This window comes from Ascaphus truei, chromosome 10 (genome assembly GCF_040206685.1).
Source record: "Ascaphus truei isolate aAscTru1 chromosome 10, aAscTru1.hap1, whole genome shotgun sequence".
Taxonomy (NCBI): Eukaryota; Metazoa; Chordata; class Amphibia; order Anura; family Ascaphidae; genus Ascaphus; species Ascaphus truei.
This window is the reverse complement of record NC_134492.1, coordinates 3,722,143-3,743,142: the sequence shown is the minus strand read 5'-3', so window position 1 is coordinate 3,743,142 and position 21,000 is coordinate 3,722,143. Positions and strand designations below refer to the sequence as shown.

Below are 21,000 nucleotides of genomic sequence, written 5' to 3'. Positions count from 1 at the left end.
GGGAGGGGGTTCAACGTATTCAGAGACCAGGGCTTTTAGTAACTTAGTGGCCTGGGAAGTTCAGAATGTCAGTTTAAAACTCTTAAAGATACAGCATATAATCCCCATTTGTTAATTGCTGCTGAATTGTTTTTAAAGACTGTTAGAAATGTGATTTAGACAGTACAAACCAAATTGAATATTCAACAAGTTTGTTACTTTCAACCAAATAATGATTCTTAAACATATCTTTAAACGAGAGTGAGAGTGAGAGTGAGAGTGAGAGTGAGAGTGAGAGTGAGAGTGAGAGTGAGAGTGAGTGAGTGTACACTGGTTTTTATTTTTTAGTTCACATTACTTGGTGGTTGCATGGAGTCTTGTAAAATGTATTTTCCTTTATACATTCTTATAAGCATACAAGTTGTATTCATTATTTACAAACTCTTAAGGAAACATTTTACCTCCGTAGTGTACACCCTTTTATTGTAGGACAGAGGAGGGATGTGGGTAATAAAGCTGAATAAAGATCACAACTCAAGTGCTTTTTAAATTTTAGGGGTTAATTACTGAAGTTTCCTGGCGGCAAAACTAGTGCAAAGTCTATAAAATAATTGCCCCAGATTTACCGAGAGAGAGTCACATTGCTTTTAATGGTTTCTTTAAAAATATATATATTATAGCTGACTTTTTTCCCCTAGTTTTGCAGCTGGGAGACTTTAAAAAAAAAAGTGTGGGCTCCATTTACTAGTTTCCTAACACGTGTGCTGCATGCCACGTGTGCTGCATGCCACGTGTGCTGCATGCCACGTGTGCTGCATGCCACGTGTGCTGCATGCCACGTGTGCTGCATGCCACGTGTGCTGCATCCCACGTGTGCTGCATCCCACGTGTGCTGCATGCCCATTCATACTGTTCACTCATTAAAACCGATAATACTACAAGACGAGTACCACCATTTCGCTCCTGAGTTTCTGGGACGACAGAATCTGCACTTGTGCAATTGAATGTACTGGAGGAGGGACAGATTATCATCTCACACAAATATACTAGTATAAGAATGGCAAAGATAAAAATAGTGTGAAGGAATCGCTTGGATAAATAGTTTGGTGGTGTATGTATGTATGTGGTGTGTGGTGTGTGTTCTATTAATATATGTCACAATTTGAACATTTTTAAGAGAACGTGCATATTTGTGATCTTCCTATATAAGGAATTTGTGTTTCTTTGCACAAACCCTTTTTCTCCCTCCTCGCCTGACCGCTGTCCCTTGTGATCCAGCTGCTGCTGCTTGAGATCTGTGTTGCTGGTTTTGCTAATAATGAAATCTCACAAGGAGTTGCTTGGCCATATTTCCCTTTTTTATCCAGAATTGTGATTATTAAACGTGCTTCTTTCTTCTTTTTATAGGTGTGTTAAAAGGTCAGAATAATGCAGAATGCGTGCCTTCATCTCAAATTCTGTTCATCACAGATGGATCCCGTGCGTCTCCAGTTGACCAGTCACCTTTTGTAGCTGGAATCGATGCCAGCTTCATGCCATTGCACCTTCTCTATTCTTGATTGCCCTTCCCACATTTATTGGTGTATTAAAATGACTGAAGATGGACATTAAGGACTCCATGAACCTGGGCTAATGGGAGACGCTTACAAAAATTAATAGAGATTCACCAGAGGACCTCTTTAGGAGGGAGAATGACTAATGAAGCTAATTAAAGGAAAGATTCAAAACGGCTTTCTACCTTCATTATCTATTAGCAGGGCACTGGCCAGAGTTTGCACCCTGTTCTACCTTTACAACCGTCTATTTGCTCTTTGTATATTTACGTGTTGTAAGGGAAAATGTTTCAATCAAACTGAACACAAGATAAAGGAGAGTTGTTGCTTTTTGTGGTACTGTATCACAAACCCTTTTATTGTATCTCTGTAAAATACAATGTATGCATGTATGTGTTTTTGTCCTATTGTTGCTACGTCTCATGGCAAAAAGGAAGGGCGGGGAGAGAATCTGCTATTCTATTGTGTAGAAATTTTCACCTACTTGCTGATTTGAAGAAAAATCTTTTATTTGTGATATTTTCAGAGACATTTGCTCTAGTATGGTGTATTTAAATAATAAAACATTAAAATGCTATTGTGAAATGGTGGATTTAACAGCTTTGACACGAGGAATATCTTATTCTTGAAATGCGAGTTATACATTTTATTTGTGTCTAAGCAGTGTTGAATTACTCTGACCATTGCATTCAACCATATATTGGAGCACGAAGTAAAATGTTATTGTGAGATATGAAATATCTTCAGTTGCAGTAGAAGGTGGATCTCCCACACTAGAAGAGAACGTCTTCTGCGGGATACGCGATTAGTGTGCCGACGCATTCGGCAGTTTTTATTTGGAAGTGCATCCAAAACGCCAGACTTGTGGCCACTCTGGCCCATTCTTCAGGGGGTTTGAGTCTCCATTCACCTTGCATGTCAAAGGGACCAGTGCAGCCCGAGACGTGTTGCGGATGCGCCTGCGAATAAATACATAAGGCGCAGTAAGGCATGTTCATCTTGTATCGTCTGTAAGCGTTTTCATCTACATTTGGAGTGTAACCTTTTATTGCCATCTTGCATTGACCGTGTGACCTCACTGAATAGGTGTTTTCACCCTACATTGTTCTACCCTTGGGTTCGCTACACATTTTCCCATAGTTTTATGTGGCATGAAATCAGAACTTGCTAAAAAAAAACTGGCCGCTGTTTTCTTCGTTAATGGTGTGCAATTATGTCTCATGTGTTCTTGAGTTGGTGTTTCAATATCGTCAGAATTTAGATGGTTAAACATGGTCTTCATTACAAGAGTTTATTTAGCAGTAATCATCTGTGTTCTTGTTTTCAAAGCTGATATAATGTATATGATTGTCACTGACATCACTGTTATGATCTTATGATTATATAAGTGGTAATTATTCATGGCCAAGAGATTATATACAGAGCACTAGTTGCAATGTTTCCATTTGTATCTGCAAAAGATCCTGAGACCATTTTGTTACATTAATTGAAACAAAGTGTGCTAGGGATAAATGTGCTAATGACATGACACATTTGGTTGGATTGTGTTTGTAAGGTTTCACATTTACAGCACCCATGTTCTGTGCAGGAAGAAGCTGTTTTACATGAGCCATTGATATCTTCTGCACACTGACACCCCCCCCCCCTCCCTTCTCTCACCTATCTTGGTATATTCCTGACAAGCTTTAAGTACCAATCTAGAGCAGTAAAATGCCCCCTATAGTACAAATTGCAACTCTTACAAAGTTGCAAGAACAGTTTTGTTTATTTCCCAAGCTTTATATATAATATATATAATATGATTTCTCTTCAAAAAGATAACCAGCTCATTTTAAGGTGAACGTTTTTACGTTACATTTTATTTGTTTACTATTCTATGCAATATGGGGCCTTATTTCAAGTCTAGGGTTTTTTCCCCCCCAATACTCACTGACTTATTTTTTAACTGTTTTATCCCTGCGCAAAAATAAACGGAAAACCTAAATGAATATAGTTGCTACGGTCCCTTCACTGAGGTTCCTAATTGGCCTTCAAGGAACTGTATACAACAAGCTCAGGAAAAGTCCTTCACTGGTTAGGCCTTTCCTGGTCTGTCGGGGAAACTGCCCTGTTCTACTTAGCGGGCGGGGACAAGTTAGAATAAGTGGCAAAAGTCACAATGTGAGCCTGGCTACAGTAGAAGGAAAAAGATGGGAAAATCTGTTTTAGAGGATATCAATCAGATTGAGGTAGTTTTGGGGGAAAACTGCACTGTTGACATTTAAAATGACAATACAGCCTGGGAATAAAACATTTAAAAATATATATTTTTACATAATTCAAAGCAGCGGGTCCTCCGGTGCTAACCCTTGTTATATTTAGCTTTGGGAACACCCCGGTTTAGGAGATATGTACGGGTGTACGCACAGGTACCGATGCTCCTCCTGGGGAAGCAATCTGGCCTCCAATTTGGTGGGGGATCTTCAGGCCAATAGGAAGCTGAATAATCTGTTGCAGCTTCCAATTGGTGGACACTGGAGAACATGTTGGATTCTCCATGAGGAACATGGCACACAAGACTAATTATCTGAGGGGTCCTGGTGCTAAAATAGTGGGTTTCAGCATCTGAGGCCCCCTACGTCCAATTATGTTTTAAAAAAATGACAATTTTCCAGAGTGCTGTTTTAACATATATCAGGCGGCTCAATTTGGTCCTTTGTGGCACTGCACACAACTTCACTGTAATTCCAACTTGCCCCATTTAAAGTTCATGTAAAGGACTTGTCCATCCAACATATTCTCATGTTTTTTCAGTGTCTAAAATGTCATTCTCAGGCTCTCATCCAATGTTGCTAATATCATGAGGTTGACCTTCACATAGGATCTCTGTTAGAGAGTGGTCACCCTTACAGGACAATGTTACCATCCGGAAATCACAATCTTAAACAGTAAAAATATTCAGATTTTAGAAATGACAAAAAAAAATAATTCAAGAAATAAACAGTTGGGCCAACCTCAAACTTGGCAAGGGTCATTTAGCAAGGTGTAATTCTCAGGAAACGGGGCTGGGTGCCGTCTATTATTCTACATTACAGCATGTTCATTTTACTTGGTAAGAGTGGTTCTATTAATGTATAAAGTTAAAATATATATATATATATATATATATATATATATATATATACACAAAACAAACCGTAAGCGCTCGTTCAATATATCCAAATAATAGAATATTATATTAGTTCAAACCCAATGTAAGGTATATAGTGCTATAATAACTGAAGATATTTAGACAAAATATACTGATATAAACAAATGTGATAGTGCCCAATTCAGTTAAAAATTAAGTAAAATATTAAATCAATAACATATATAAAAGATGAGAATATAATCACACTCAAAAATGAAAAGTCCACATAAATGTCCGTGAAAAAACAGAATTAAAATATATCCGATGCTGTGACTTGTCAAAGGATGAACCACATCCAGAATAAAAGAGAGGCGCATGCCACATAGCGTAAACCTGTGCAGTATTTATTCTCAAAAATGGTATTCTAGCACACTCATAAGTGTAGCTAGGATTAAAGCATTTAGGGTCAATCTCATATGAGATGATGCTTTTCTGGAACATCTCATGCCACAGTCTGGGATCATCACTCCGGAACCCCCAAGGCCGTGCAGAAACAAAGTGTTCCTGATGTTAGAACCTCAGGATTCCAGACAGGCATGGGGTGGATTGCAACAAATAGTTCTTAGTTGTATCCAGTTTAACCACACTTGGAACAGGCTGGTGTCTCCATACACAAGCCGCTCGAGGCAGCCTGATGGCGTAATACGTCACAGCATATGGGTCCCTACGCATTTCGTCACAGAGCGTGACTTCGTCAGGAGTTGTCCAAATGAGTATCATCTCACATGATATTGACTGTCTCTAAATGCTGTAATCCTAGCTACACTTATGAGTGTGCTATTTTATAATAGTATTTTTGAGAATAAATACTGCACAGATTTACGCTATGTGGCATGCACCTCTCTTCTCTTTTTTCTGATATATATATATATATATTAGGCAAAAAGATACCGGATGAGCGAATATCAGAGGCAGCACTCCACGAGGTAGTCAAAAAAGAATTGTATTTAGTGAGACATCATATCCAACGTTTCGGTCCTACACACGGGACCTTTCTCAAGGTGATGTACATCCCGTGTCCCGTGTGTAGGACTGAAACGTTGGATATGATGTCTCACTAAATACAATTCTTTTTTGACTACCTCGTGGAGTGCTGCCTCTGATATTCGCTCATCCGGTATCGTATTGCCTATTATTTCATACAGGATTTGCACCCACCTTGATTTACCTGACGGAGTGCCTTGTTCTCATCTATTCAATATATATAATTTTAAAATGGTCATAATTACAATCTTTGACCAGTATGAAATTAGATTAGCTAGTATTATAAATATATTTATCCTAATGTATTCTCCTAACTAGTGACATATTCAAAGAGATGTGCAGTTCTAAATTTAGCCGTTAACAATTAGTAAGTATCCTAAAGAGGTATTTAGTGTTGTAAGGGTCGAAGTTCAGATTAGCCTTTAAATGAGCCATTATATGCCTGGTCCTTAAAGAACTGCGACTCATTTAATGGTAAGATTTAAAAGCATTTCTTAAATTGCAGACCTCTAAGATTACAAATGTCACTCATGTTCACATAATCCACATGCAGGAGATGAAGCTTTTGCTTTGATGTGCTAAATTGGAGAAGGGCTAATGGAACTATTAATATACAATAGTGCATATTTAAGTAGTTAGCAAATGATTTGCCTCTGTTTTTTCAACCACAAGCATTTTAAATGTACAGTTCTATTCAACATATATTCAGTGCTTCTTATAACGCATTCATCTCTCAGCAGCTAAACCTCAACATGAATTTGTGAAAAGAAACTACACATCTGAACTCGGTATTTTACACAGATTTTAACCCTTTGTAGCCAGAGGCACTGGCAGACTGGAACTATTCACACTTTATGCAAGAAACGTTTCTTATGCTTCCAGCAGCCACCACAGGACTGAATAGTTAAACACATTGTAACAGGCAGTAACAGGCTGATTTAGTAACATGACTGTAGGAAGAACGTACGTGTATAACAGCTTCCGCGTGCTGGAGAGGCTTGCAATGCAATGCAGCATGTTTCGGGGCCTTCCAACACTTGAGTTACTAATCATATGCATATCCACAGAAACCTTATGTTCACACTCCCCACAGATCAGTTGTAAGCAGCAATATCAGGTATCCAGAAATCAACTATGTTTATTTTTGCAAGTTTTGTTAAAAGCATGGCTTGCAATCCAAATAGACCTCCCACTCTAAATGCCAGCGTGTACAGACACATAATTAAGCACTGAACCCGTCTGCACCTGAAATGGAAGAAACGTAAGATTCCGTCTCGGCGATGGCACGCCCGCCAACCTTTATCTGCTTTGTTCTTCTACTCCTTGTAGCTGTATATAGCCACCTAGGCATCTTGGCGACACTCCCTACCACAAACGTCCTCATCTGGCTTGAATCTTTGTGCTTTATTCACCACACATGGGCTTCTCCTCTTTTGCTTAGTCTAGAAAGTCAAGGTCCCAGTAACAACAAACATACCTATAAAACCTTGTTCCTTTAGTGATTAACTGCATCAGATTCATTGCACATTACTAGCATTTTGCTTTTAGAACAGTTGGTGCTTTTTAATATAAGGTCGAGGCCTTCAGACATTGTGGCATCCTGAAACCCATCTCTGCATTGCTAATACGGGAGGGCATTCCATTGTAAGGACATCGGAAAAGTCGTTCCAAATGAAAGTATTTCATATTATGGGAAGTTAAATATCTCACAACCCCACAAAAAGAGGATTTACGGTCCGATAAATGATCTCTTTCCTTGTGTAATGTTATACAGAAGAGGAAATAAATAACGGGATGTGTTGCTATAACTGGCTGCAATATGGGGCACTTTGGCAGGCTGGTGTCCATGTTCCAGTCATTGCTTTTGCCTTAAGACATTAGAATAGTGTAAAAATGTCTAAAACAGTTTTCTTTGAAATGCTGTCTGAGACCGTTCCATGTCTCTTTATTTAAATATAAAAATATAATATAGCCATTGTGTTAGCATTAGTGTTTTTGGACATTTTTTACATCAGTGAAGGCTAACTCGCACAGTAACCGCAGCCGGCTAGAGAAGCCCCCGATCGTTTGCCTATGCACGTATAAAACATTTTAGGAAGGTTTCAGTAGGCAGAAGGTATTTTCTCAGTTTCAGCACAATGCTGCATAATAGATAAAGCAGCTCTCATTATGTAGTTACTGATTTTTTTTTACCTGTTGTTAGGTCATCCAAATCGGAGGAAAGCTTATTGTAGATAAATATCAATTTGTTTCCATTAAGCCATAATTAAGGGAATGCTGAGAAGCCATTTAAGCTGAGAAGTACTTTAAATGCATGTTGAATAGTCAACAGTACTGCACTCTATTTCTGCAGAGGCAGAAATCTGCATAATGGTTAAGTGTAACACTCACCTATGTCCCTGTCACGTTAAAAGGTATTTGAATTGTCAATGAAACACTCTGCTCTCATCCTGAACATGCTGAGAGCAATGGCAAGCCAGGGCTGCTCTTTGGAGGTTAAACTTACAACCTGCTAGAAGTTAAGATAAAGTTTTGAAGTAGCGACACTGTGTACAGATTGTAAAAGAAATGTGTTAAACTTCATGTTGATTCTGATGAGTTTAAGGCCTACAATCAATGACTTGCTGCAGGTCCAGGCATGTAGCAATCATACAAAGCACTAAGTCCTCTTTATACTTATTTGGGGGCGCTGAAGTACAGAGCAAAAGTTGAACGCTCCTCACACTCACAGTCAGTGAAACCACAACCAATAAAAACATGTTGAACAAATTGAACCTGTTCGTCTAAGTTCATGAAGTGAAACAGGAAGGACGTCAGATCAAATCATTCCTTTAATGCATACACATGTAGAGCAGTCAGGCTAAACATCGCTTAATCAGGGCATTTTTTTCTGTTTACTCAGTTTTACTACAGCGTGATATAGCCACAGAACAATCAATATTCCCAGCAGATTGCAACATGTTTGAAAGAAAAGGAAAACTTGCCGTGCGCTATTATATATTGATTAATTGTTGATTTAGAAGGCGTTGTTGTTGAACGAGCGCCAGGTTGCACTGAACGGAATTCAAAGCTTAATCTTATTCTTCAGTTTGGATTTTTGAAAGAGCGTGTGTGTGTTTTATAGTAAAATATGGAGTGTAGATATACAGGGAACAAAGACACAGATACTGTCTATATCTCTCTCTCCTGAATCCATAACCACAGTGAGGAAGTACAAAGATCATCTATTCCATCCCGAGCCATGCAGAGGGCTAGGGATAGGAAAGGATGGCGACAAAGACTATACTCACCTCAAATCCCACAGTAATGTTGTGAGCTTTTAGTACAGGAATCCGTTCTGAGGCCAGGAGCATCATTATCAGATATCTACAGCGGTGAGAAAACGTTTGTGTGCCCCTTAGGAGTTTCACATATTTCAAACCTAAAATGTTATTAGATCTTAATCTAAGTCCAAATAATAGATAAAGATACCCTGATCAAACAAATTACACAAAAACATGATACTGTTTCAACATTTATATATCCACAAATGATTCAACCTTCCATATCTATGTGTGACAAAGTATGTGACCCTTTAGATTCAGTACCTGGTGGCGCCCCCCTTGAGCAGCAATAATGTCAACGGCGCGTTTCCTGGTCAGTCTCACATCGGTTTTGAGGAATTATGACCCATTCCTCCTTACAGAACTGCTTAAACTCAGTGACATTTGAGGGCTTCCTTGCATGGACTACCCGCTTCAGGTCCTGCCACAACACTTCCATGGGGTTTAGGTCTAAAACGTTGAATTTCTTTATCTTGCTGCATGAGGCTAAGGCCCCGCTCCCTCAGTCAGCGCGCCCGCACTGCAGACAGGCGGCGTGCTGACAGGCTCAGTTGGGCGTTAGTGGGAGGGGGGGGCGTGGTTTGAGCGGAGGGACCCGCTACTCCCCCCCCCCCTCCCTCCACAGGCTCGGTCTCCCGAGCTGCAGGAGGGAGCTGCAGCAGGCTGCTGGAAGGTAAGCAGCTCCCGCTCCCTCCCCCTTCCCCCACAAATGCCCTCCTCACACACGCTGATACACACAAACACACACACACCACCCCCTACACACACCACCCCCTACACACACACACACACACACACACACACACACACACACACACACACACACACACACACACACACACACACACACACACACACACACACACACACACACACACACCACCCCCTACCTTGTGGAGGGAGCTGTCTGACAGCTCCCACTCCCACCCCCGCCGCTGATAGGCTCATCAGCGCACCACGTGACGCGTCAACGCTCGGGATCACAATTTTCTTGCATCCCCTGGCGGCTGACGCGTCACAGCACGTTGTGAGCCGTGCAGCGAGGGGGGACTGGGACCGCCTAGGAAAGGATACCCCTGCTGGTGAGGAACGCGCACGCCGCCGGACACAGCGGGAACAAAGCCTAACCCACTATCGCTTCAGCTCACAGACGGATTGTCCGACATTCTCCTCTAGAATCTTCTGATACAATGCAGAATTCATGGTTGGGTCAATGATGGCAATATATCCAGGTCCTGAGGCAGCAAAGCCGCCCCAAACCATTACACTCCCACCACCATGCTTGACAGTTGGGATGAGGTTCTTCTGTTCGAACGTAGTGTTTGGATTTTGCCAAACATAACGTTTCTTATTGAGGCCAAAAACTTCTACCTGTGACTCATCTGACCAGAACACATTGTTCCAGAAGTCTTGTGGATCATCTACTGTATGTGCTCTTTGGCGAACTTCAGACGGCAGCAATCTTCTTTTTAGAGATCAGTGGTTTCCTCCTGACTATCCTTCTATGAACACCATTCTTGTTCAGTCTTTTTCTGATAGTTGAGTCATGAACACTCACATTAGCTAAGGTGAGAGTGGCCTGCAGATCCTTGGGCGTTACTCTGGGCTTCTTTGTGACTTCCTGGATGATTTTCCAGTTTGTTCTTGGAGAGATTTTGGTAGGACGACCGCTCCTAGGTAGAGTGGTCTTGAACTTTCTCCATTTGTCTTATAGTGGATTGCTCAAGCCCCAAATCCTTAGAAATGGTTTTGTAGCTCTTTCTAGGACTGATGAGCATCAATAACTGCTTTTCTGAGGTCCTCAGAGATTTATTTTCATCGTGGCATGGTGTGTTTCCACAAACCTGTATGGTGAAGACCAAACTCAAAAAGTTTCTGATCTTTATATAGGGTGGGGTCTCCCAAACTCACCCCTGAAAATCTACCTAATTATTTAACCACCTGATTGTAATTATCCCCTTTAATTTAGCTGTCAAAATCAGGGTTTCACTTACTTTTGCACATACACTTATAGCCAGGGTCCCGATGGGCTCGCCATAGGCTCCGGCAGCTTCCTTGGATGGGCGCCGTCATGTTGTGATTGGCCGCACATGCGCAGTACCATTGCGCATGCACAGAAAGGTGCCAGTACAGGGCTTTGTGCATGCGCAGTAGCTCAGGCAGAGCGGCGGGCATTGCCTATAGCCTCCGCATGGGGACCTACAATCCCCAGCAGCCCCAGGGGCTGCAGTCACGTGCTGTGAAAGCACCAATAGGGCGCTAGTATTCCCTGCAAGGGGGAATGGATACATTTCACGCTTTGGGACCGCGAGTCAGTCAGAGCTTGGACGCCATCAGGGTAGGGTGTGAGTGTGTAGATTTCTGTGGCACCTGCACTAGGCCAGAGATTCCCATTATGCCCCAACTGGCAGGTACCCAACTCCCCCCGCACCAACAACACTTTAGTGGGCAGCGCTGTACCACACATTGGGTGGGGGGTATTGACCTTGTGGACACCGGGTTGGTTGGGTTCCCAAGGGCCCCTAGGTACTCTGGGGACAGTGACTCCATTGAGAGGGGGTGGAGTATAGGAAAGTACGGCCGTGCGGGGCCTGGTGGGTCAGCTGTAACTATATTTAGCTGCATATAGTAAAACTGTTCTGCTATACCAAGTGTGAATTCTTTGTGTCCTGTAACGGGGGAATTCCACACGCTAGAATCCCGAGCAGGTATCGCACCACACCCATACACCGTAGCCACACATGTCCCAGGGGGTGGGGGAAAGTGCGCTACACACTGACTCATAATTATTCATTGTTTGTCTAATTTATGCATCATTTTGTTTAAAAATACTTGGAATTGGTTAATATAAACTCTATTGGATATTTAAGATAAGACTGGTTTTGATTTAAGAAGGTGATCATGGAAAGACTACGGAATTTCCGTAATTAGCATTGGGATTCACAAACTTTTTCTGGCCACTGTATATATAGCAGGAAAAGTAAACACATGTTGAAGGCCACATCTGTATCACCAATCGCAGGTCTGGCTATTTCTGTGTGTGAATGGAGTTCCAGCACGTTTTGTCTTTGGCATCAACAACAAAACTCCAAATAATGATTATGAAATGATTAGGAATGGACCTGGGGTCGCAACCAATAGACATGTGTGGAACGGTCGCATTTTAGTTTGCAATTTATTTTGGGAGTACATCTCCACTAGACGCGGATAAATGCTATCCTAGCACATTTCTTTATTTAAAGTGGAGTTATTTATTTTAGTTTCGATATAAATGACATTATCTTTGTTTAGGGTAGCACGGGTTTCTCTACAAAATCACCAAAGTATACTCACCACTGAACTATGCCTCAACGATGTAATTGCATAGAGGCATAGGGAGTTATTCATGAAACCATGGCAGTGAGTGTTTGGGCAATATTGTGTGGAAACTCACATTCAAGGTAATATATATTTAAGTATAGACTCAGACATTGGCCTTCCCAGACTACATTGCTTATCAATCAGTTTTTCCCTCCTTGGAAGAGACGTAGATAACAGCCACTCACATTGAATCAGAACCAGAAAAGACAGCATGGTCAGCACACCCTCTAGGATGGGTGTCCCCTGTGCTTCAAAAGCAGCAGAGATCATCATGCATACGTCAGGTTACTTAGGAAAGTAGGTGTTAACGTGACCATATTTCATGATATCAGATTCTGCCGGGCCCTTACACAATTAGTGCTTCAGAAAAGATACAGAAGCACGTGAGTCGCTGCTCAGGGCAGTCAGAAGTCTCGTTGTCATTAAAAGGCATCTATTCAGGGCTTTTTTGTAGCCTCGTTAGATGCAAAAACCAGCCTTGGCCCCAAGCCACTGAGACAGTGTGACAGACCATGGTATTCACACTGTGTTTTATTTTATGCAATTACTGCTCCTTATAATTGGCCTGTAAAAACAGCCGCGTAGTCTGGGGATAGATTCACTAAGCTATGTTAACCTATTTAATAATAATAATAATAATAATAATAATAGCATGTTCTTGTATAGCGCTGCTAGTTTTACATTTTGCAGGCACAGGTCCTGTGGACCTTACAACCTATTTTTTTGTGTGGTTAAGGAACAGGGAGATAAAGTGATTTGCCCAAGGTCACAAGGAGCCAGCACCGGGAATAGAACCAAGTTCCCCTGCAACAATCTCAGTGTTAGTTAGTGTCGTTACTCACTGAGCCACTCCTCCCTTAATGTTACCTGAAGATAGCACAGCGTTACCCTGAAATAACACCATGTTACCTGAAGATAGCACAGCGTTACCCTGAAATATGTGGTTTTTGCTTATAATTACATTAGTGCATAAGGAGTTAACAGGGAAAATAAAGGCCGTTCCTGTTATAGGTAACATCCCGTTATTTGCCCTGATTTAGTGGAGTTTAGTAAATGTAACCCCTAGTTCACATTAAATGCTGACAATTTACCAACATGCAACATTATTAAACAGAAAACCATAGTGGATCATTGACTTACCTACCGCTGATTACAAGCACTCACTTACCTACCACTGATTACAAGCACTCACTTACCTACAGCTGATTACAAGCACTCACTTACCTACCGCTGATTACAAGCTCTCACTTACCTACCACTGATTACAAGCACTCACTTACCTACTGCTGATTACAAGCACTTACTTACCTACCGCTGATTACAAGCACTCACTTACCTACCGCTGATTACAAGCACTCACCTACCGCTGATTACAAGCACTCACTTACCTACCATTGATTACAAGCACTCACTTACCTACCGCTGATTACAAGCACTCACTTACCTACCATCGATTACAAGCACTCACTTACCTACCGCTGATTACAAGCACTCACTTACCTACCACTGATTACAAGCACTCACTTACCTACTGCTGATTACAAGCACTCACTTACCTACCGCTGATTACGAGCACTCACTTACCTACCGCTGATTACAAGCACTCACTTACCTACTGCTGATTACAAGCACTCACTTACCTACCGCTGATTACGAGCACTCACTTACCTACCGCTGATTACAAGCACTCACTTACCTACCGTTGATTACAAGCACTCACTTACCTACCGTTGATTACAAGCACTCACTTACCTACTGTTGATTACAAGCACTCTCTTACTACCTCGTACAGTGTGACGTGTAATTATTCTGCTGTGAGAAAACAAAAAGACAACAATAAAATTATTTTATATGAGTTTACAAAAAATCTCTAATGACACATATTTTGTCTTTTTCCAAATAAATTATCCATATGCACAGCCCTTTTGGGGGAAATGGTCTAAGAACAAAGCCACAATGTGCTGTATTAAGAAAGCTAATGATGCAGAGACGCTTTTCCGGGTCCTATATTCTGTTTCTATTCTCCTACTTTGCATTAGATTGTTCTTGCTGCACCAGCCAGTCTTTATAGGCTGATAAATGAAGCAAACATATTGCAAATTAACAACTTAATATTATTAATTGTCATTTTAAGAAGAGATAACCAGAAACTGTTCAAATGGAACAGATTATACCTTTAATTACATCCTTATTTCTGCTGATTTCTCACTTAGCAACTGCATTTCTGTTTACTCTTTAATTGGTGTATGTGTGAGGAATAGATGAAGCACCAAAACCATCTTATGGTCAGTAACTGGGGACGCTCACAAACCCAAACATGGTTAAGAGGGCTTAATTCCCACTTTATTTTCAATGCGTTTTAGAGACCTGCATTTATATAGAAAAAGTGAAAAGGAAGAAGAAGAGAACCTCAGCTTGCTGTGCAATGTATCTCGGGGTTTAAGAAGTGATTTCATTATTATAAAGATTAAGTAAGAACTCTCCTCTCTATGAATCCACAGTAGCAACAAGCACTATATTTCAAAGCCTCTAATCTTCTTTTTTTGCTGTATTTCATGGCGCATATCACAGTCCAACAGCCCTTTCCAGAATGCACTTAATCTCGTACTCTGCTACATTCACAATCAGAAGAATGAAAGCTAAGGCCGTTCATCCCAGTTGAAGTTATACAGATGTGCAAATGTATGTATAATTATACATGTATATGTTTTATACCGTTTCTTTATACATTTCTGATATACTAACGCAGTATACTAACACACATAAGGTTAACAGAAACTGGAGTACATTCAGCTGACAAATGAAATCTGAGGAAAGGAACCCATTTACACATGAACAGTGCCCAGGAAAATACAGGTTTCATTGTACATTTGAATGCATTGATTAAACTATTAGATTGTTTCACAGTTTCAAATGAAACAATGTATCTGTCCCACCCATTTAAGGTGAACATCCATGTGAGAAGCACATTGCACTCAGTCTCATAGAGGTCAGTGCACCTTCCCCACTGGGCATTAGGGACGGGTGATACAGAACCAGGAACAGCGAAGGCTGCTATTTACTGCCCAACACAAAAAAGATACATCAATCTTCACTCTATAGCACCAGCACTCAGATTGGATTTAGCATCTTTTACTTTGCACTTATCTTAACTCCATTGTCAGTGCCCTATAGTCACCACTGAGCTTGCACTACTAGGACTGCCATATCTCCTCTACTATTTATATTTGGTCTAACCTCACTTCTTTTCAACTTTCTTTCTAGCATCCTCATTGTCTATAACCCATTCACTTCTCAGTTCACATGAACTCCTTTCCTACCTGCGCCCTCTGAGACTACACAGCTATACCCCCTGCACTAAACCACACCCCTACAAATCCTCCTTACACATTCTCTTTCTATTCATGCTTCTCCTCTTTGCTTCTGGGGATATCTCTCCCAATCCTGGTCCCTCTCTTATTTCTACATGCTCTCGTCCTCGCCTCCCACATGCAACCTCTACTCCTGGTGTCAACCCCTCTAACCTCAATCCCCTGCCACCCTCCCTCCTCTCTCCCTTTCTCCTGTGCTCTTTGGAATGCTCGCTCCCTCTCTAACAAGTTCCTCTCTGTGCATGACTTCTTTCTCTCTCACTCCCTGCTTCTCTTTGCTATAACTGAAACTTGGCTCACTCAGTCTGACTCTGCTCTGGAAGCTGCCCTCTCCTATGGTGGCCTTTCCTTCTCCCACACTCTGCGCCCTGATGGCAGGGGTGGAGGTGTGGGATACTCCTCTCCTCTCTCGCCTTTACCAAACCATTCCTCCCTCTCTTTCTGCAGAGACCTGCGCTCTATTAATCTACTGGCTCTGTAATCCACTTTGCTCTCCTTCCTCTCTTCTCTCTGCTCTGCTACAGACTCTGACAACCTTGTATTGAAATACACTCTGCCCTATCGTTTTCTCTCCTGCTCTCGCCCTTCTAATCTCAGACCCTGGCTAAACTGCCACACATGCTCCGCTCCTCCATTCGCTCCTCTGAACGCCTCTGGAGGAAGCCTCACACACTCCCCGACTTCCTTCACTACTAATGTATCCTATCCTGTTTCAATTCTGCCCTCTCCCACACTAACAAAAACTACTTTTCATCACTAATCAACCCGCACAAGTCTTACCCACGCAGACTCTTCTCTGTCTTTGACTCTCTACTCAGAGCACCATCTGTTACCTGTTTTTCTTACTCCATTTCACCCCAGGACTTTGTGAATATGTCAAGAGAAAGGTGAACTCCATTCTGTTAGACATCCCCTCTGTATCCTCCTCACATTCTACAGCTCTTCCTAACTCTCCTCCAGCCTTCCTTAACTCTTCTTCCTCTGTAACAGACGAGGTTGTGTCGCTGCTAATTTCCTCTTCTCTCTCTGCCACTTGACTCCATTCCCTGCCATCTCCTCGACCTCTCCCTGCACTCATACATATTTGCAACTCCTCTCTAACTATACCCCTGTCTCCCTCCTGCCTTTTGCCTCTAAACTCCTTGAACGCATTGTATTTTGTCGCTTTTTCCATTTTCTCACCACCTATTCTCCTCCAGATCCTCTCCAATTTGGTTTCCGCACTGCTCACTCCACTGAAACAGCCCTCACTAAAATAACTAATGACATCCATGCTGCCACAGACAAAGGTCATTACACTGTTTTCATATTACTTGACCTCTCTGCAACCTTTGATACTGTGGACCAACCTCTTCTCCTTCACATACTCCACACTTTTAGTATCCGCGACAAAGCTTTATCCAGGATCTCCTCTTAGCTCTCTCAGCGTACTTTCAGTGTCTCGTTTGCTAACTCCTACTCCGTCGATCTCTCTGTGGGTGTACCCCAGGAGTCTCTCATGGGACCTCATCTCCTTTTTCTTTGCACATTCTCTCTAGGTGACCTTATGAACTCGTAAGTTCTTCAAATATCACCTCTATGCAGATAACACACACATTCAACTTTCAACCCCTGACCTTACACCTGCTGTACAAAGTTTCTGAATGTCTCTCCGCTATATCGTGTGGCCCTCTGCTGACTCAAAGTTAACATGACGGAGCTACTCATATTTCCTCCCAAACCTGGCCATACTGCCCCCTTCTACATTACTGTTGGCAGCACTATCACACACCCGGTATCACAAGCCTGCTGCCTGGGGGTCACACTTAACTCCTTCCTTACATTCACAATAAAGCTAGAATCTATCATTTTTTCCTCAATAACATTGCAAAGATTCGCCATTTCCTCTGTTGCTCTACTGCTCAAACTCTAATGCAGACCCTCATTCTCTCCCGTCTCGACTATTGTAACCTTCTACTGTCCGGCCTTCCTGCCTCTCAACTGTCTCCCCTACAGTCTATCCTAAATGCTGCTACTAGAATCCTTTACTATCTCCTAAATCTGTCTCAGCGTCTCTCCTGCTGAAATCCCTCTCCTGACTTCCTATTAAATCCTGTATTACTTACAACATTCTCCTCCTCTCTTTTAAAGCTTTACACTCCTCTGCCCCTCCTTACGTCTCAGCCCTAATTTCTCGCTATGCACCATCCCGACTCTTGCGTTTTGCTCAAGGATGTATTCTCTCTACCCCCTTTGTATCTAAAGCCCTCTTCCGCCTTAAACCCTTTTCACTGACTGCCCCACACCTCTGGAATACCCTTTCCCTCAATATCTGACTAGAACCCTCTCTATCCACCTTTATAGCCTTTCTTAAAACACACACCTCTTTAACAAAGCTTATGGGCAGCTCCGCTGGCTGATACTATACATCTCAGATGCACTGACCTTGGCCCCCTGCAGACGCAGTTACCAGAACACCCTCCTACTGTCTTTGTAAGTTCTCCCTGCTTACCACTTAGATTGTAAGCTCTTCGGGGCAGAGACTCCTCTTCGTATTGTTTTATGCCTGAAGCGCTTATTCACATTGTTATAATATTATGTGACGTGTATTGTAAAGCGCTATGTACCTGAATGGCGTTATGTAAATAAAGATATACATACATACAACTCCAGTGGAATATATTTCCAATATTAGCTAAATAAGTGCCATTCTCCCTTTAGGGCCAATCCTGTGTTTGGTAATCGGGGTCAGGCTTAAAGAAACTTCCAAATGTGCCATTAAATACTGCGATGTTCTTTACGCAGGTAGGCGAGCTGCTCAGTGGGTAGCTGTAGCAGTGATTCAGGTTTTAGGAAGAGGGAACACTTGTTTGCACAGCAAAACCCTAACTTTATCAGCGCACGGTGGCCATGTTTAAGGTTTTATAATACTGGACGCCAAAATCCAGTACGAAAGTGATGTCATAAAGAGCGATGAATGATTTGCTGATGCTCCGAGCTGAATGGTATCTCCCGCGTGAACGCTATATTCTTTGGTTTTTATGTCTGCTCTTGGCCTGGCGCTGAACTACCAAGCAGCGGTGGGAGTAACGCCTATAGGGGCGAGGGTCACGGTGTTATGAGATGACCAGGCAGTGTCCTAACTTTATTATTTTAATGATTTAGTAAGGCGACATCTATCGGAAAAAGTAACTATGACACTCAAGTACAAATCTATTATGTTTTTAGAACTCATTTCATTACAGTAATTTTAAGTTCAGGTATTTCACGTCAAGGCGCTAAAATACGGGACGATGATGCGTCCGGATAGACCTTTCCGGGACAAAGGGACAAGTCAATGAAATAAGGGAGAATCCTGTATATACAGGACATCTAGCCACCTTACATTAGTGGCAAAACAGGAAAATATTTATTTACTGTCCTGAGGAAAACTAGTAATTACCATCAGGCACCTCTGGAGTTGCGCTATAGCATATAAAGAAAGGAGCCAAGGCAAGAATGAGTTAAAATGCAAACGCAACACAATGATGTTTTTTTATGGTTATTACAGACTGTACCTTTCAGTGGTTGACACTTCCTTCTATAAATTCTCCTAATTTGTGGCTAATGGCGCGGGATTTCCATCATAATGAGACATTGGTGCTTTTTAAAGTCGAGTGCTGCGTACAGATGTAATGTTTTGCCAGTTTGTATACTCAGGAACATAAGCAACATGCTTGGACTAAATCAGTATAATAGGAACATTGTGTTTGCACTTCTAGGGAAGCAGTGTGGGAAAAGATACTTACCAGAGAGCCGTGCAACACATTGCTTTGCCAAACATGGAAGGCGTGGTGACTCACACTCACATGGAAGGCGTTGTGACTCGCACTCACATGGAAGGCGTTGGGACTCATGCTCTAAGACCGGGCCGGCCTACTCCAGTCCTCAAGGGCCACCAACAGGTCAGGTTTTAAGGATATCTTAAGCACAGGTATCTCAATCAGTGTCTCGGTCTTTAACTGCACTACCTGTGCTGAAGCCGAGATATCCTCAAAGCATGAACTGTGGGGTGGTGGAGGGGGGGTCTATTGACGACTGCAGTTGCCCACACCTGCTCTAAGAGTTAGTATATAGCATCCTTAGAACATATCCGTGAAGGGTAGAAAGGTGCATACAGTAGGCATGCTGGCACATCTATACAAAATATGGCTATACCAGCACCATAGTATAGTTAAATAGAAATTACCAATCACATCACCAAAGCTAGAGTCTCATTACATCCTGAGGATGGTCTCTCCGGGGATCAAAGCGTGGAACACTAGCTTTGCTGATAGGTTTAACCTTGACAAAGCGCCTCGGCGTGAAACGCGTAGGTGTGGGCTACTTGCCCTTTGTATGTTTACATAAGCCAATAAAAGTTGTATTTTTTATCTATGGAAACACTCTCTCTCTCTAATCATTTTTTATCCGCATAGAAGTAGTGCTCTGCTTCTCCTTCCTATTTTTGTATCCAGTACCTAGCGGAGGAACACCCAGTACCCCAGGACAAGTGGGTCATCTACCAGGACGCTGCACCTACACGAGAGGCCTTGGCTATTTCCCTCAGATGCTATTTAAGGTATTACCCGTTTAAAATTGACGTATCATGGTCTGGACACTAGGATGTGGGATTTATCCAGTCAATAACGTCATTTTTCGGGGATCTTTCTACCTTCATCTATTTGCAAATCAGCACATGGACACCTGAGGGGTACTTATTTGCGGGCAATTGTTTTTTGGTGTTTCACACAGTGATGTCTGCCATTGTTTTTAGAGGACCACACAGGTTTTTTTATATAGATTACTGATCGGATAATTCATCTTTTTTTTAAGTATATAGCAGGGCTCTTCAGATAGTTCTCCAAAGGGGCCAGATCAGGAATCATTTAGAAGTAGACGGGCCACAAGTTTATTGCAATGTATAAAGCATTATAGATACATTTAAAGACCTAAAAATGACTATATTTTAACATTTTGCAGGCATTTATAACAACTTACAAATGAACTACAGTGTGAAATTCTGCTCTTAGCTGCACAAGCAACTAGATGAAAACGGTCAGGAGTAGAGGGTCCAATACCACCTCTGGCTCTTCACAGGTGAATTTGGCCTGCGGGCTGCCAGTTATGAGCCCTGCCATACACAGTACTTTGCAATACGTTGCATGCCCATCTGGTTGCAAAGGGTTTAAGGTATATAGTTTGTGTCAAGTAACTCCTCCCCGGTCCTTCCTTTTGTTCCATGTAATTACTCTGCAAATCAA

At 42.0% G+C, this 21,000-nt stretch overlaps 1 protein-coding gene and 1 long non-coding RNA gene across 3 annotated transcripts in view; one reads left to right on the top strand and one right to left on the bottom strand.

Annotated features, from left to right (window-relative positions):
- LMO4 (LIM domain only 4) overlaps positions 1 to 2,109 on the top strand; it is a 22,530-nt gene extending 20,421 nt beyond the window's left edge. For both annotated transcript variants that reach the window (XM_075615606.1, XM_075615605.1), the window contains exon 5: positions 1,387 to 2,109. In XM_075615606.1, coding sequence (XP_075471721.1) covers positions 1,387 to 1,395 — 9 coding nt within the window. In that variant the 3' untranslated portion in view covers positions 1,396 to 2,109. The remainder of the gene's footprint in view (positions 1 to 1,386) is intronic.
- The window catches only part of LOC142503437 (uncharacterized), a 24,254-nt gene continuing 5,134 nt past the window's right edge, over positions 1,881 to 21,000 (bottom strand). Inside the window, exons 2-3 of the long non-coding RNA XR_012804020.1 lie at positions 14,121 to 14,180; positions 1,881 to 2,491 (exon numbers count right to left, since the gene is read on the bottom strand). This is a non-coding gene — a long non-coding RNA (uncharacterized LOC142503437). The remainder of the gene's footprint in view (positions 2,492 to 14,120; positions 14,181 to 21,000) is intronic.